General features: G+C 46.0%; 1 protein-coding gene across 6 annotated transcripts in view; it reads right to left on the bottom strand.

Moving 5' to 3' along the window:
• Window positions 1-11,468, bottom strand: part of LOC141141040 (uncharacterized) — a 100,899-nt gene extending 89,431 nt beyond the window's left edge. For all 6 annotated transcript variants that reach the window (XM_073628706.1, XM_073628704.1, XM_073628707.1 and 3 more), the window contains exon 1: window positions 10,859-11,468. In XM_073628706.1, coding sequence (XP_073484807.1) covers window positions 10,859-11,323 — 465 coding nt within the window. In that variant the 5' untranslated portion in view covers window positions 11,324-11,468. The remainder of the gene's footprint in view (window positions 1-10,858) is intronic.
• Between the last annotated feature and the right edge of the window lie 5,435 nt (window positions 11,469-16,903).

Consider the following 16,903-nt stretch of genomic DNA (forward strand, 5'->3'; position numbering starts at 1 on the left):
ATGGCTTTCACCCGAGGGTACTTAAGGAACTCAGTCAAGTAATTGCCAGACCATTGTTCCTAATTTTTACTGACAGTCTACTGACTAGAATGGTACCAGCGGATTGGAGAAAAGCCAATGTATGCCCCCCAAAAGGGCCCAAAATACATCCCTTGGAATTACAGACCAGTTAGCCTAACATCAATAGTATGTAAACTCTTGGAGGGGATGATAAGGGACTATATACAAGATTTTAGTAATGAGAACGGAATCATTAGCAGTAATCAGCATGGATTCATGAAGAATCGTTCTTGCCAAACCAATCTATTAACCTTCTATGAGGAGGTGAGTTGCCATCTAGATAAAGGAAGGCCCGTAGACGTGGTGTATCTGGATTTTACAAAAGAATTTGACACAGTTCCCCATAAACGTTTACTGTACAAAATAAGGTCCATTGTTATCGACCATAGGGTGAGTACATGGATTGAAAACTGGCTACAAGGGCGTGTTCAGAGGGTGGTGATAAATGGGGAGTACTCAGAATGGTCAGGGGTGGGTAGTGGGGTTCCCCAGGGTTCTGTGCTGGGACCAATCCTATTTAATTTATTCATAAACGACCTGGAGGATGGGATAAACAGTTCAATCTCTGTATTTGCAGACGATACTAAGCTAAGCAGGGCAATAACTTCTCCGCAGGATGTGGAAACCTTGCAAAAAGATCTAAACAAATTAATGGGGTGGGCGACTACATGGCAAATGAGGTTCAATGTAGAAAAATGTAAAATAATGCATTTGGGTGGTGAAAATATGAATGCAATCTATACACTGGGGGGAGAACCTCTGGGGGAATCTAGGATGGAAAAGGACCTGGGGGTCCTAGTAGATGATAGGCTCAGCAATGACATGCAATGCCAAGCTGCTGCTAATAAAGCAAACTAAGAATATTGGCATTAAAAAGGGGGATCAACTCCAGAGATAAAACGATAATTCTCCCGCTCTACAAGACTCTGGTCCGGCCGCACCTGGAGTATGCTGTCCAGTTCTGGGCACCAGTCCTCAGGAAGGATGTACTGGAAATGGAGCGAGTACAAAGAAGGGCAACAAAGCTAATAAAGGGTCTGGAGGATCTTAGTTATGAGGAAAGTTTGCGAGCACTGAACTTATTCTCTCTGGAGAAGAGACGCTTGAGAGGGGATATGACTTCAAATTATAAATACCGGACTGGTGACCCCACAATAGGGAGAAAACTTTTTTGTGGAAGGGAGTTTAATAAAAAACGTGTTCACTCATTAAAATGAGAAGAAAAGAGGTTTAACCACAAACTACGTAGAGGGTTCTTTACTGTAAGAGTGGCAAGGATGTGGAAATCCCTTCCACAGGCGGTGGTCTCAGCGGGGGGGGGGGGGCATCGATAGTTTAGATATTAGATAAGCACCTGAACGATCGCAACATACAGGGATATACAATGTAATACTGACATATAATCACACACACATAGGTTGGACTTTTGTTTTTCTTCCTCACCTACTATGTAACTATGTATAAATTCCCCCACCTCCCAGTACAAATCCACCCCCCGAAAACAAATCACCCCTCCTAGTACAAATCCTCAACCCCTCCAAGTACACATTCTCTCCCCCCCTACTCCAAATCCCCCTCCTAGCATGAACACCATTCAATAATCCCTACTACCACAAATACCCTCCCTCTTCTACCATATCACCTCTTCAAGCACAAACCCCCCAAATGGACCGTCCTTGTACTAATCCACTTCTCCCATCCCCCTCCCAGCACAATTCCCCCTGAATCATAACTCCTAGCGCACCCACCCAAATTTCCCCTCTTAGAATAATTCTTACCCCCTGCTGCCCCTCAAATTCCTCCTCCCAACACAAATCCTCTCCCCTCTCAATATCCTTGCGGTGCCCCGCTCCACCTAACATGATACTACAGTGCCCGGGGCAGCTGCCCCTCCTGCCCACCCCTGGTCCTGGCCCTGGAAACACCAACAAGGCACCTGATAGCCAACGACCATGTGATCTTTGCCTAGGATTTAGGTCACCTGAGAGAGTTGGCCGTGTCCTAGTGATTCTTGTGAAGTATGAATTCTCATGAAAGGGCCACTTTTAATATGGCGGTTAGGACCTGTGTGCTCCAGTTTAAGAATGAGGATGTGATGGATCACCTATGGAGGGTGGGGATTGGTGCAGGCATGGTCATGTGACGTTCCTGATTAAATGTCATGGACGGTAAAGGGTGGAAATTCAAGTGTGTAAATTTTGGGGGTGCTTAAACAATTTTTGAGGGTGCTTTAGCACACCCAAGCACCCACCTGGCGCTGCCCCTAGATGCGGGACAATGCTTAGCTGAGCGGGACTGTGGGACATTTGTCAGAATCCGGGGCTGTCCCGCAGAATCCGGGACTGTTGGGAGGTATGTGTGCGGTTTGCAGCTATAGGAAGGAGACGCCAGCAATTGGTGAAATGCAAATAAAATTTTATTGATTATTGATATTTATTAATTATAACAATATAATATCTGTTTCTCACATCGCAGTGTGAGCAATCTCACAATGATCACAAAATAAATAGATAATAATAATAATTATAAGGGCCCGGGAGGGGTTACCCTCCACCCAAAAGTGATATTTCAGTCATAGGTGGAATCTGGTGGGCAGAGTCACCCGTTGTCATCATCCAACTATTCTCCCAGGCACCAGTACCGGCTACACTGGAGTCTCACTTCTTATGCTGCAATAGGTAGTATTCCTCCTGTTATATGTACAATATACAATAAAAATATGGCAGGAAGATTTGGAGTCCCTCGTACTCTGGATTGCAGTTTTGTTGGGTGGTTGGCCTCACCAGCTTCCACCAACACTGAAATACCAGTTCTGGGTGGAGTGACGCATTAATAATGGATAAAGAGGCCCTGTCAGCAACTTAAACAACTGCACAGAAAAATGTAGTATTGTAATTGCTTACTTACAGTGTTATTCTCTCCATAAAATATTTTTTATTGACCTTGCTATGGAATTTGATTACTGCCTGTGCTGGCCCAGCTCCTCTTATCACCTTCCTACATAACCCAGTGGAAGAGTTTAGGGAAATACTATAGAGGATCACTTGAGTGACGGCTCTGAATTGGCTGGGGCTGCTGACATCCAAGATGTATTGGGGAGGGGGTCTCAGTTATAGGAGGAGAGGGAAGCGTGATATATTCCAGGGACAGGTATGGGGGGATCTCAGGGACAGGAGGAGGGGGATATATTCCAGGGAGAGGTATAGGGGGGATCTCAGGAACAGGAGGAGGGGGGAGGGGGATATATTCCAGGGAGAGGTATGGGGGGTCTCAGGTACAGGAGGATAGGGAAGGGGGAAACATTCCAGGGACAGGTATGGGGGGGATCTCAGGGGGGGGGGGGGATTCCTTCGGCTTTGTACTGAAGACAGAAGCCATCCAGGCCCAGAATAGGAGCACCCCGGGGAACGTCAGTCTGGGAATGGGGATCAGGAAGGAGATTCCTCCTCCATCCTACAGACTGTGTCAGCTTTCCCCATGACCTCATCTCTGCCATGGCCTCCCGCCAGGACTGCCCAACCCATTCCTGGCCGCGGGATATGGTCACCCATTAACCCTTTCCCCTCCAAAATGTGCCGGGGAATTAATGGGGAAAGAGAAGGAAATGAAGATAGAGAAAGAGGGAGAAGGGAGAGAGAGAGAGAGAGAGAGAGAGAGAGAGAGAGAGGAGAGAGGGAAGAGAAGAGAAGAGAAGAGAAGAGAAGAGAAGAGAAGAGAAGAGAAGGGGGGAAGAGAAGAGATGAGAGAGAGGAGACGAAGGAAGATAGAAAAAGAGGGAGGGGGAGAGTAAGAAGGAGAGAATGACAGAGGAGAGAGAGAGAAAGAAAAAGAAAGGTAGAGAAAAAGAGGAGGGGGGATGAGAGAGAAAGAAAGAAAGAAAGAAAGAAAGAAAGAAAGAAAGAAAGAAAGAAAGAAAGAAAGAAAGAAAGAAAGAAAGAGGAAGAGAGAGAGAAAAAGAAAAGGAGAGGTAAAAAAGAGGAGAAAGAAAGAAAGAAAAAGAGGGAGAGAGGGAAAACAAAATAGAAAGAAGCATTGATAAAGAGAAAAGAAGGAGAGAGAGGGGAAGAGAGAAAGAAAAAGAGAAAGAGCAAGAGAAACAAAAAGAAGGAGCGGGAGGGAGAGAGAACGTGAGAGAAAGAGGGATATAGGAAAAAGAAAAGAGAGAGAAGAATAGATAGAGAGAAGAGATGGGGAAAGAAATAGATAGAGAGATAATAAGTGTGTGTATGGAGGGGGGGGGGGGTTAGTAGAGAAACAGACAGATGAAGAAATAGATGGTCGGAATAATAGGAGGAGAGAGAGAAATCCAGAGTAAGAGTATAAGGGAGGGACTGGGGTAGGAGATTTAAAGTGGAACTCCAGACATAATCCTATCTTTAGTTTTTCTATATATATAGAGAAGGGTTGGAACCTGTGTCAGATTATATTCATGTCTGAGTCTCCACTGATTTCTCTTCATTCTTAAAACTAAAGAAGACGTTTTGAAGTTCCACTTTAAGAGAAGCCACGTCTGTGAGTGCTGTATAATAATGCAGTGCCGTATAATGGTGCAGCGCTGTATAATGGTAGAATGGTGTATAATGGTGCAGTGGTGTATAATGGTGCCCTGCTGTATAATGGTGCAGTGGTGTATAATGATGTAGTGGTGTATAATGGTGGAGTGGTGTATAATGGTGGAGTGGTGTTTAATGGTGCAGTGGTGTATAATGGTGCAGTGGTGTATAATGGTGCCGTGGTGTATAATGGTGCAGTGGTGTATAATGGAGCAGTGGTGTATAATGGTGCTCTGCTGTATAATGGTGCAGTGGTGTATAATGGTGCAGTGGTGTATAATGGTGCTGTGGTGTATAATGGTGCCGTGGTGTATAATGGTGCTCTGCTGTATAATGGTGCAGTGGTGTATAATGGTGCCGTGGTGTATAATGGTGCAGTGGTGTATAATGGTGCAGTGGTGTATAATGGTGCAGTGGTGTATAATGGAGCAGTGGTGTATAATGGTGGAGTGGTGTATAATGGTGCTCTGCTGTATAATGGTGCAGTGGTGTATAATGGTGCAGTGGTGTATAATGGTGCCGTGGTGTATAATGGAGCAGTGGTGTATAATGGTGCAGTGGTGTATAATGGTGCAGTGGTGTATAATGGAGCAGTGGTGTATAATGGTGCTCTGCTGTATAATGGTGCAGTGGTGTATAATGGTGCAGTGGTGTATAATGGTGCCGTGGTGTATAATGGAGCAGTGGTGTATAATGGTGCTCTGCTGTATAATGGTGCAGTGGTGTATAATGGTGCAGTGGTGTATAATGGTGCCGTGGTGTATAATGGAGCAGTGGTGTATAATGGTGCTCTGCTGTATAATGGTGCAGTGCTGTATAATGGTGCAGTGGTGTGGTGTACACGTGTCTACAGCGGATCACACTGATTGCTGTAATGAATGGGACATTGTCTGTGGGATGTCACAGGGACACTCGGCGGTGTCACACTCTGGCAGGATTCCATCCCAGTGCTCAATGTCCTATTCACCACAAACCCCCCCATACATATGACAGCAACCCCATCCTGAGCCTCCTACCATCACTGACATCACATGTCTAATAGAGATCCTAAAACACACAGCGTCCAATCACAACACAGAACACAGATTCCCCAGCAGACAAGCCAATAAGATGCAAGCTTAGGAGATCTAATGCTTTGTCAGATACCTTGTGTTGATGGCTAACAATCTATTCCCAGCACCTGTGTGGATTTGCAGTCAGCTGTATGTGTGCGCCCACAATGGGGAGCTCTGCACCTGATGGTGTCACACCAGTTATGAGCACAAAGAAAATAAATGATATCTCCACCACTCCTAAGGGAAGTGAATATCAAACTCCTTCACTAACACCACATTACTTTTTCTGCATTAAAGCGTATCTGAACCCCAAACCAAAAATGTAATATAATGAAACATAACAATCCTTAGGTGTGGTGGCTGCATTCATTTTCTTTATTTTTTTTAGGCTTTTTTCCCCTTATTTTTACCTGGTAGTTCTACAAATTCCATACTTCCTGGTCAAGGGTGACAACACACATTGTACATTGGGAGGACTCAGAACAGCGTTGTCACCCTCGGCTCCTCTCCGGATTTGGATTACATAGACCTCCCCCTCTCCAGCTAATAACACTGTTTGAGATTTCTGATCAACCAATCACAGTGCAAACCTCCACACATACAGCACCGCTCCAGACCTGAGCCTTGCAATCTCCTTGGGGGCTGGCTCAAAATATCATGTCTCCTCTTGCTGTTGAAAGATATAGAGATCTCTAATTGGACTTTATTGAACCATCCATAATATAGCTGCTTCCATGACGTCCCTGCCCAAGTATCACCTAGAGTGTACGCACTTCATCAAAACAGCATGTTCACTGGGAGGATGAAACGCGTTCCTTGCTTCGAATGTGATTCTTGATCTCTTCCTTCTAGGGTCTCTCTTCCTTTAAAGTGTTCTTTATTGAACCATTCATAATACAGCTGCTTCCATGGTGTCCCTGCCCAAGGATCTCCGTGCCTTAACACATTTTACTAAATGCGTTTCACCTTCCCTGAGATCATGCTGTTTTGGTGAAACGCGTCAAGTCAAGATGATGCTTGGGCAGGGACACCATGGAAGCAGCTACATTATGGATGGTTCAATAAAGAACTCTTTGAAGGAAAAGATACCTTAGAACAGGGGTCTCAAAACTTTATGAACTAAGGGCCAGTTTAACTGCCCTTAAAACTTTAGGGGGACTGGACTGTGGCCAGTGGGGGAAGAAAATATTGTGGCATTGGTGGAAATAAACAATGCCCCATAATTGGTATTAGGGGGAGTAATAGTCCCCCATCATTTGTATCAGTGGGAAATAGTGCCCCATCAGTGGTGTCAGTGGAAGGAATAGTGTCCAATCATTGGTTTCATTGGGAGGAATAGTGCCCCATCATTAGTGTCAGTGAGAAGAATAGTGTCCCATCATTGGTATCAGTGGGAGGAATAGTGCCCCATCATTAGTGTCAGTGAGAAGAATAGTGTCCCATCATTGGTATCAGTGGGAGGAATAGTGCCCCATCATTAGTGTCAGTGAGAAGAATAGTGTCCCATCATTGGTATCAGTGGGAGGAATAGTGCCCCATCATTTGTGTCAGTGAGAAGAATAGTGTCCCATCATTGGTGTCAGCGGAAGGAATAGTGCCCCATCATTGGTGTCAGTGAGAGGAATAGTGCCCCATCATTGGTGTCAGTGAGAGGAATAGTGTCCCATCATTGGCGTCAGTGGAATGAATAGTGCCTCATCATTTGTGTCAGTGAGAAGAATAGTGTCCCATCATTGGTGTCAGTGGAAGGAATAGTGCCCCATCATAGGTGTCAGTGAGAAGAATAGTGCCCCATCATTGGTGTCCATGGGAGGAATAGTGCCCCATCATAGGTGTCAGTGAGAAGAATAGTGTCCCATCATTGGTGTCAGTGGAAGGAATAGTGCCCCATCATAGGTGTCAGTGAGAAGAATAGTGTCCCATCATTGGTGTCAGTGGAAGGAATAGTGCCCCATCATAGGTGTCAGTGAGAAGAATAGTGCCCCATCATTGGTGTCAGTGAGAAGAATAGTGTCCCATTGTCAGTGTTAGTGGCAAGAGCTAAGCCCCACTGTTGGTGATGGTGGGGGAATAATGCCCGAAGGACTGGATAAAATCAAGCAAAGGGCCGCAGTTTAGAGACCACTCCCCTAGAAGAAAGAGATGAAGGATCTCCTTGCCTTAACACATTTCACTGAACGCGTTTCACTTTGCCTTGTGATAATGTCATTTTTTCGCGAAATATATTAAGGCAAGGTGATCGTTTGTCAGGGACATCTTGGAAGCGCTTACTGTATATTATGGTTGGTTCATTAAAGAAGGAAGAGAACTCTGGTGTGCGGCTCCTATTCATCTATATTTTTAAACAGCCAATCACAGTGGTCACAGGCCGACATTCCCGCCTCCTGGGCCTAATAGCTCAGGTAAAGGGATGCCAGGGCCGGACAGGAAGAACATTGTATCGATATTCCCGATTGTCTGGAAAGATACGATGTATTTGGTGATTGTTGAACCCCACCAGTTATATTATTACAGCAGGTTAGCGATCGCTCTGATCTGCCCATGTTGAGGCTCCGGGATATTCGGTATATATTACAGGTTCGGCTCCACTAGATTGTCAACTCTTATAGCCAAAGTCCCCTGTGTCTTAACCCATGGTCAAGCCTCAATTAGCCATTATCAGAAGAGTGCTAGCTCCTTGTCCTTCATTATACAAACTGTAAGCTGGTGGGGCGAGTTTTGGTCATCCCATAATAGTCTTATCACCCTCCAATGATTTCTGTCCTCATTCTTCAACAACACCACGCTTAACATACAACACGCTTCTTACATGTCTTCTCTAAACCTCGCTGTATGTCCGACCCCAAACACCCAGGAGGTCCTTATATGTACCGATGCAGGTTGTCTACCCATAGACTGGGAACCAAAACATCTCTATACCCCTAGGAAGAGAACAATGGAGAACTGGACAAACATTTCCCACCCGGGGATGGTTTTTTCCTTTACCGGTGCCTGCCTTTCGCAGCTCCCTGGTAAAACCGTATACTGTACAACTTGCCACAGGATGTCATTGTATTGGGTCTCAACGAATGGAGATGTAAACCCAATCAGTAAAATCTCATGTCATCAAAAAGCCATTCTCAATCGTTTTAATTCTGCACCTTTCATTAAATCAATCCCTGGTGATCCTGCCATGAAGGTCCTTGTGCAGGACACTTCCTGTTTCTGGGTGACAACACTGTCCCTGTCTCTCAGTTGTGCTCCTGCGTTGTCACCCTGTTCATTGGAGGCTACATGTGGCTGTTCCAACCTGATCCACTGTTGTCACCATCGTCATAAATCACTCTGAAAAATGTCATGCAATCCTTGCTGGGGTAAATGTACGCAGGAAGTGGCTGCAAAAAGGATATAGCCTCCCTTTCCTGCATATTACTTTCCTTAGCTAAGCCCTCCCCCCCCCCCCCCTTCGGATTACTGCTCTCCTGGCAGTGGATTTCATACTATGATCATCTGCAGGTCACAAGGCCGGTATCATCAGATCTGTTTGTGTGTCACTCACAGCCAATCAGATCCCAGGAGTCACTTTTATCAGTGTTTGAAACTTTCAAGACGAGCTGCTAAGGTCAATGCAGACAGTCCTTATTTCAGACACCCCGACTAGCGGAGAAGCCGGACATCTATCGAGGGTTTTACTTTGTGGAAACAATGTTGCAGCTTCTGGCGCTGATGAGTTTAACAGCCCAATCCGCCCACCATAGCAGTGTATATTGGAGAGATTTGTTGAGTCACACATTGATCTGTATACAGTGTATCAGCAGGATGATCTCCCTTTACATATCCCCCCCCCCCCCCAGTTCATTAAAAAGCTATGAGTAGTCTCACTACCATGGCTGCATTCTCCATATTACAAAATACAAGCACCAAGCAGGGTTCCAGAGGCTCTGGATGGACAGTTGGATAAATGGCTCTATAGCAGGGATCCTCAAACTACGGCCCTCCACGAGGCATTGTAAAACACTGACATTCACAGACATGACTAGGCATGATGGGAATTGTAGTTCCTGAACAACTGGAGGGCCATAGTTTGAAGACCCCTGCTCTATAGTTTGGATTTATCTGGTCTATAAACCAGAGGCTCTGGATGGACAGTTGGATAAATGGCTCTATATTTAGGATGTATCCAGTCTATAAACCAGAGGCTCTGGATGGACAATTGGATACATTTCTTTATATTTAGGATGCATCTGGACTATAAACCAGAGGCTCTGAATAGACAGTTGGATAAATGGCTCTAAATTTAGGATGTATCCGGTCTATAAACCAGGGGTTCTGGATGAACAGTTGGATACATTTCTCTATATTTAGGATGAATTTGGTGTATAAACCAAAGGCTCTGGTTGGACATTTGGATACATGGTTCTATTTTTAAGATGAATTTAGTGTATTAACCAGAGGCTCTGGATGGACAGTTGGATAAATAGCTCTATATTTAGGATGCATCTGGTGTATAAACCAGAGGCTCTGGATGGACAGTTGGATAAATGGCTCTATATTTGGGATGTATCCGGTCTATAAACCGGAGGTTCTGGATGGACAGTTGGATAAATTGCTCTATATTTGGGATGTATCCGGTCTATAAACCAGAGGTTCTGGATGGACAGTTGGATAAATGGCTCCAAATTTGGGATGTATCTGGTCTATAAACCAGAGGCTCTGGATGGACAGTTGGATAAATGGCTCTATATTTGGGATGTATCCGGTCTATAAATCAGAGGTTCTGGATGGACAGTTGGATAAACGGTTCTATATTTAGGATGTATCTGGTCTATAAACCAGAGGCTCTGGATAGACAGTTGTATCTAAAGGTGGCTCTGGGTGGACAATTGACAACTGAGAAATCAAGGAATGATTTGCAAACCTCTGCTTATTGCTTATAAAGGATAACACTTTTTTTTTGGATAGGATTAGAAGAGTTGTGAACATCTTCTGCTATAAGAAGTCTATAATAAAATCCAAACATAACAAGAGAATAAAGAACACCATCTACAGAACATCTTATTGCAGTGATAGGACATGGAAGAATAAGAATTGCATTGTGTGCGATGTGGTGGGGGTAGTAGCATGCAGTCCCTGTTAGTTCTGGTGGAGACAGGGTGGTTGTCCCGCAGGTGGCTCAGATAGCAGAACGCAGTGAGTCATGAACCCCCTTACCTTGGCCTGGCTGGATTTATTACTCTTTACGCTGCTGATCCAATCACATGGCGGGTTGATAGCGTCCGGCATGAGCTGCCTGAGTCCCCGGCTGTTATTATTATTGAAGTTCCCATGTGAGCTTATAAGGGAAGCTCTGGGGCTCATTCTTATCGCCCCCTCTTTGTGGGCGGGCTCCCCATCCCGGGAGAGAGCGATCTTTCTTATAGAGCGTGAAAGAGATTTGTGAGGTCCATGGTTAAACTCCTCATCATCTGGTGGACCAGTATGGGGGCTGCGACAGTGGAGGGTCCCCTGCGGAGGTGGTGAGCAATGCATCATGCGGTTATGTAGGTTCTGAGGCTTAGAGAGTCTGTCCATAGGGGCCACACAGTGGCCAGAGGTAGATAAATCAGGACATTTAGGAATGGAGAGTCGGGTTCCGACAGTGAATTGCTGTGGCTTCCTCATCACACTCTGAGACATGATCTGTCCGACCGCCTACCATAGATCAGGAGCGGGTCCTCGTAGAGTCCTGGGAAGAGATGGGCAGAAGATCAGAACATGCTGATTACATACTTCAACACACAGACATCTCTGTCTTCATCACTCACTTCCCTCCCTCTGGTCTCCTTCTGTCTCCTCTGGTCACTTTCTATCTACTTTAGTCACTCTCTGCCCCCCTCTGGTCACTCAATGTCTCTGCTTGTCACTCTCTGTTCCCTTTGATCGCTCACTGCCCCCCTCTGGTCACTCTGTCTCATCTGGTCATTCTCTTTTCCTTCTGGTCACTCTCTGTCCTCTCTCTAGTTACTCCTCATCCCACCCCTGGTCACTCACTGTCTCCTCTGGTCACTCTCTATCCCATCTAGTCACTCTATCTCTGATCACTCACTATCCTCTTCTGGTCACTCTATTTTCCCCTCTGGTCACGTGTCTCCTTTGGTCACTTTCTGTCTCCCCTGGTCAATCTGTCCTCTCTGGTCACTCTCTGTCCCCCCCCTGGTGACTCTCTGTCCCCTTCTGGTCACTCTTCATCTCCTCCAGCCACGTCTTGCTACCTGTGCACATTTTCTGCCCCTTCTTGTCACTCTCTGTCCCCTTTGGTCACTTTTTGTTCCTTTCTGGTCACTCTCTGTCACCTTCTAGTCACTATCAGCCCCCTCTGGTCACTCTCTGCCCTTTATGGTCACTCTCTGCCCTTTATGGTCACTCTCTGTCTCCCTCGGGCCACCCTTTGTCCCCTTTGGTAACTCTCTGTCCCCCTCTGGTCAATCTCTGTCCCCTTCTGGTCACTCTCTTTTCCCCTCCGGTCATTTGTCTCCTTTGGTCGCTCTCTGTACCCCTCTGGTCAATCTGTCCCCTTCTGGTCACTCTTCATCTCCTCTGGCCACGTCTTGCCAACTGTGTGCATTCTCTGTCCCTATGGTCACTTTCTGTCCCTTTCTATTCACTCTGTGTCCCCTCTGGTCACTCTCTGTCCCCTCTGGTCACTATCTATTTCTTTCTAATCACTCTCTGTCCCCATCTGGCCACTCTCTGTCCCCTAATTTCCCTCTCTGCCCCCCCCCCATTTTACTCTCTGTCCCCTCATTTCACTCTCACCCCCCCCCCCCCATTTCACTCTCTGTCCTCTCATTTCACTCTCACCCCCCCCCATTTCACTCTCTGTCCCCTCATTTCACTCTCTGCCCCCCCCAATTTCACTCTCTGTCCCCTCATTTCACTCTCTGCCCCCCCAATTTCACTCTATGTCCCCTCATTTCACTCTCTGCCGCCCCCCCCCCCCAGTTTCACTCTCTGTCCCCTCATTTCACTCTCTGCCCCCCCCAATTTCACTATCTGTCCCCTCATTTCACTCTCTGCCACCCCGCCCCCCCAGTTTCACTCTCTGTCCCCTCATTTCACTCTCTGCTCCCCCCCCCCCCCCTATTTCACTCTCTGTCCCCTCATTTCACTCTCTGCCCCCCACCCCCACCCCAATTTCACTCTCTGTCCCCTCATTTCACTCTCCCCCCCCTCCAATTTCACTCTCTGCCGCCCCCCATTTCACTCTCCCCCCCCCCTCCAATTTCACTCTTTGCCCCCTCTGGTCACTTTCTGACTCTTCGCCCCCCCCCCCCCCCCTTCGCCCGGACACCCACCTTCTTGGCCAGGTCCAGCAGGCACAGCACACAGCCCAGCACGGACTGTCGGAAGCTCTCAGAGGTCAGATAGTCCCACAGACGCTGCAGCAATACGATGACATGAGATCCGGTCCAGCGGAGCCCCTTCCCCAGATGAGCGGCCGCCCGACTACCCAGAGCCCGGAGGAGGACGGAGCGGAGGAGCAGCAGGGGGGCGGGCATAGTGGGGGGGGGAGAGGGGGGCAACTGGGGGGAGAGGGGCAGATACACAGCGTTAGATACACCCGTCATCTTTATCCTCATCTCCACATAACACCCATCATCTCTATCCTCATCTCCATATAACACCCGTCATCTCTATCCTCATCTTCACATAACACCCATCATCTCTATCCTCATCTCCACACAACACCCGTCATCTCTATCCTCATCTCCATATAACACCCGTCATCTCTATCCTCATCTCCATATAACACCCGTCACCTCTATCCTCATCTCCATATAACACCCGTCATCTCTATCCTCATCTCTACATAACACCCGTCATCTGTATCCTCATCTCCACATAACACCCCTCATCTCTATCCTCATCTCCACATAACACCCGTCATCTGTATCCTCATCTCCATATAACACCCGTCATCTCTATCCTCATCTCCATATAACACCCGTCATCTCTATCCTCATCTCCATATAACACCCGTCATCTCTATCCTCATCTCTACATAACACCTGTCATCTCTATCCTCATCTCCACATAACACCCGTCATCTCTATCCTCTTCTCCACACAACACCCATCTCTATCCTCATCTCCATATAACACCCGTCATCTCTATCCTCATCTCCATACAACACTCCTCATCTCTATCCTCATCTCCACATAACACCCGTCATCTCTATCCTCATCTCCACATAATACCCGTCATCTCTATCCTCATCTCCACATAATACCCGTCATCTGTATCCTCATCTCCATATAACACCCGTCATCTCTATCCTCATCTCCATATAACACCCGTCATCTCTATCCTCATCTCCATATAACACCCGTCATCTCTATCCTCATCTCTACATAACACCCGTCATCTCTATCCTCATCTCCACATAACACCTGTCATCTCTATCCTCTTCTCCACACAACACCCATCTCTATCCTCATCTCCATATAACACCCGTTATCTCTATCCTCATCTCCATACAACACTCCTCATCTCTATCCTCATCTCCACATAACACCCGTCATCTCTATCCTCATCTCCACATAATACCCGTCATCTGTATCCTCATCTCCATATAACACCCGTCATCTCTATCCTCATCTCCATATAACACCCATCATCTCTATCCTCATCTCCACATAACACCCATCATCTCTATCCTTATCTCCATATAACACCCGTCATCTCTATCCTCATCTCCATATAACACCCGTCATCTCTATCCTCATCTCCATATAACACCTGTCATCTCTATCCTCATCTCCATATAACACCGGTCATCTCTATCCTCATCTCCACATAACACTCGTCATCTGTATCCTCATCTCCATATAACACCCGTCATCTCTATCCTCATCTCCATATAACACCCATCATCTCTATCCTCATCTCCATATAACACCCGTCATCTCTGTCCTCATCTCCACATAACACCCGTCATTTCTATCCTCATCTCCACATAATACACGTCATCTGTATCCTCATCTCCATATAACACCCGTCATCTCTATCCTCATCTCCATATAACACCCGTCATCTCTATCCTCATCACCACATAATACCCGTCATCTGTATCCTCATCTCCATATAACACCCGTCATCTCTATCCTCATCTCCATATAACACCGGTCATCTCTATCCTCATCTCCACATAACACCCATCATCTCTATCCTCATCTCCATATAACACCCGTCATCTCTATCATCATCTCCATATAACACCCGTCATCTCTATCCTCATCTCCATATAACACCCGTCATCTCTATCCTCTTCTCCATATAATACCCGTCATCTCTATCCTCTTCTCCACATAAAACCCATCATCTCTATCCTCATCTCCACATAACACCCATCATCTCTATCCTCTTCTCCACATAACACCCGTCATGTCTATCCTCATCTCCCTATAACACCCGTCATGTCTATCCTCATCTCCATATAACACCCGTCATCTCTATCCTCTTCTTCACATAACACCCGTCATCTCTATCCTCTTCTCCACATAACACCCGTCATCTCTATCCTCATCTTCACATAACACCCGTCATCTCTATCCTCTTCTCCACATAACACCCGTCATCTCTATCCTCATCTCCACATAACACTCGTCATCTCTATCCTCTTCTCCATATAATGCCCGTCATGTCTATCCTCATCTCCATATAACACCCCTCATCTCTATCCTCTTCTCCACATAACACCCGTCATCTCTATCCTCATCTCCATATAACACCCGTCATCTCTATCCTCATCTCCATATAACACCCGTCATCTCTATCCTCTTCTCCACATAACACCCATCATCTCTATCCTTATCTCCATATAACACCCATCATCTCTATCCTTATCTTCATATAACACTCATCATCTCTATCCTCATCTCCATATAACACCCGTCATGTCTATCCTCATCTCCATATAACATCCGTCATCTCTATCCTCTTCTCCACATAACACCCGTCATCTCTATCCTCTTCTCCATATAACACCCATCATCTCTATCCTCTTCTCCATATAACACCCGTCATGTCTATCCTCATCTCCATATAACACCCATCATCTCTATCCTCTTCTCCACATAACACCCGTCATCTCTATCCTCTTCTCCACATAACACCCGTCATCTCTATCCTCTTCTCCACATAACACCCGTCATCTCTATCCTCATCTCCATATAACACCCGTCATCTCTATCCTCATCTCCATATAACACCCATCATCTCTATCCTTATCTCCATATAACACCCATCATCTCTATCCTTATCTTCATATAACACTCATCATCTCTATCCTCATCTCCATATAACACCCGTCATGTCTATCCTCATCTCCATATAACACCCGTCATCTCTATCCTCTTCTCCACATAACACCCATCATCTCTATCCTCTTCTCCATATAACACCCGTCAACTCTATCCTCTTCTCCATATAACACCCGTCATGTCTATCCTCATCTCCACATAACACCCGTCATCTCTATCCTCTTCTCCACATAACACCCGTCATGTCTATCCTCATCTCCATATAACACCCATCATCTCTATCCTCTTCTCCACATAACACCCGTCATCTCTATCCTCTTCTCCACATAACACCCGTCATCTCTATCCTCTTCTCCATATAACACCCGTCATCTCTATCCTCTTCTCCATATAACACCCGTCATGTCTATCCTCATCTCCATATAACACCCGTCATCTCTATCCTCTTCTCCACATAACACCCGTCATCTCTATCCTCATCTCCACATAACACCCGTCATCTCTATCCTCTTCTCCACATAACACCCGTCATCTCTATCCTCATCTCCATATAACACCCGTCATCTCTATCCTCTTCTCCACATAACACCCGTCATCTCTATCCTTATCTTCATATAACACTCATCATCTCTATCCTCTTCTCCATATAACACCGGTCATCTCTATCCTCTTCTCCATATAACACCGGTCATCTCTATCCTCTTCTCCATATAACACCGGTCATCTCTATCCTCATCTCCACATAACACCCGTCATCTCTATCCTTATCTCCATATAACACCCATCATCTCTATCCTTATCTCCATATAACACCCATCATCTCTATCCTCATCTCCATATAACACCCATCATCACTATCCTCATCCTCATCATTGTATAACACACCCATCATCCTCATCATTGTGTCATTCTCATCCCCATCATTGTATAACACCCGTCATCACTATCCTCATTA

Source organism: Aquarana catesbeiana, linkage group LG04 (genome assembly GCF_042186555.1).
Source record: "Aquarana catesbeiana isolate 2022-GZ linkage group LG04, ASM4218655v1, whole genome shotgun sequence".
Taxonomy (NCBI): domain Eukaryota; kingdom Metazoa; phylum Chordata; class Amphibia; order Anura; family Ranidae; genus Aquarana; species Aquarana catesbeiana.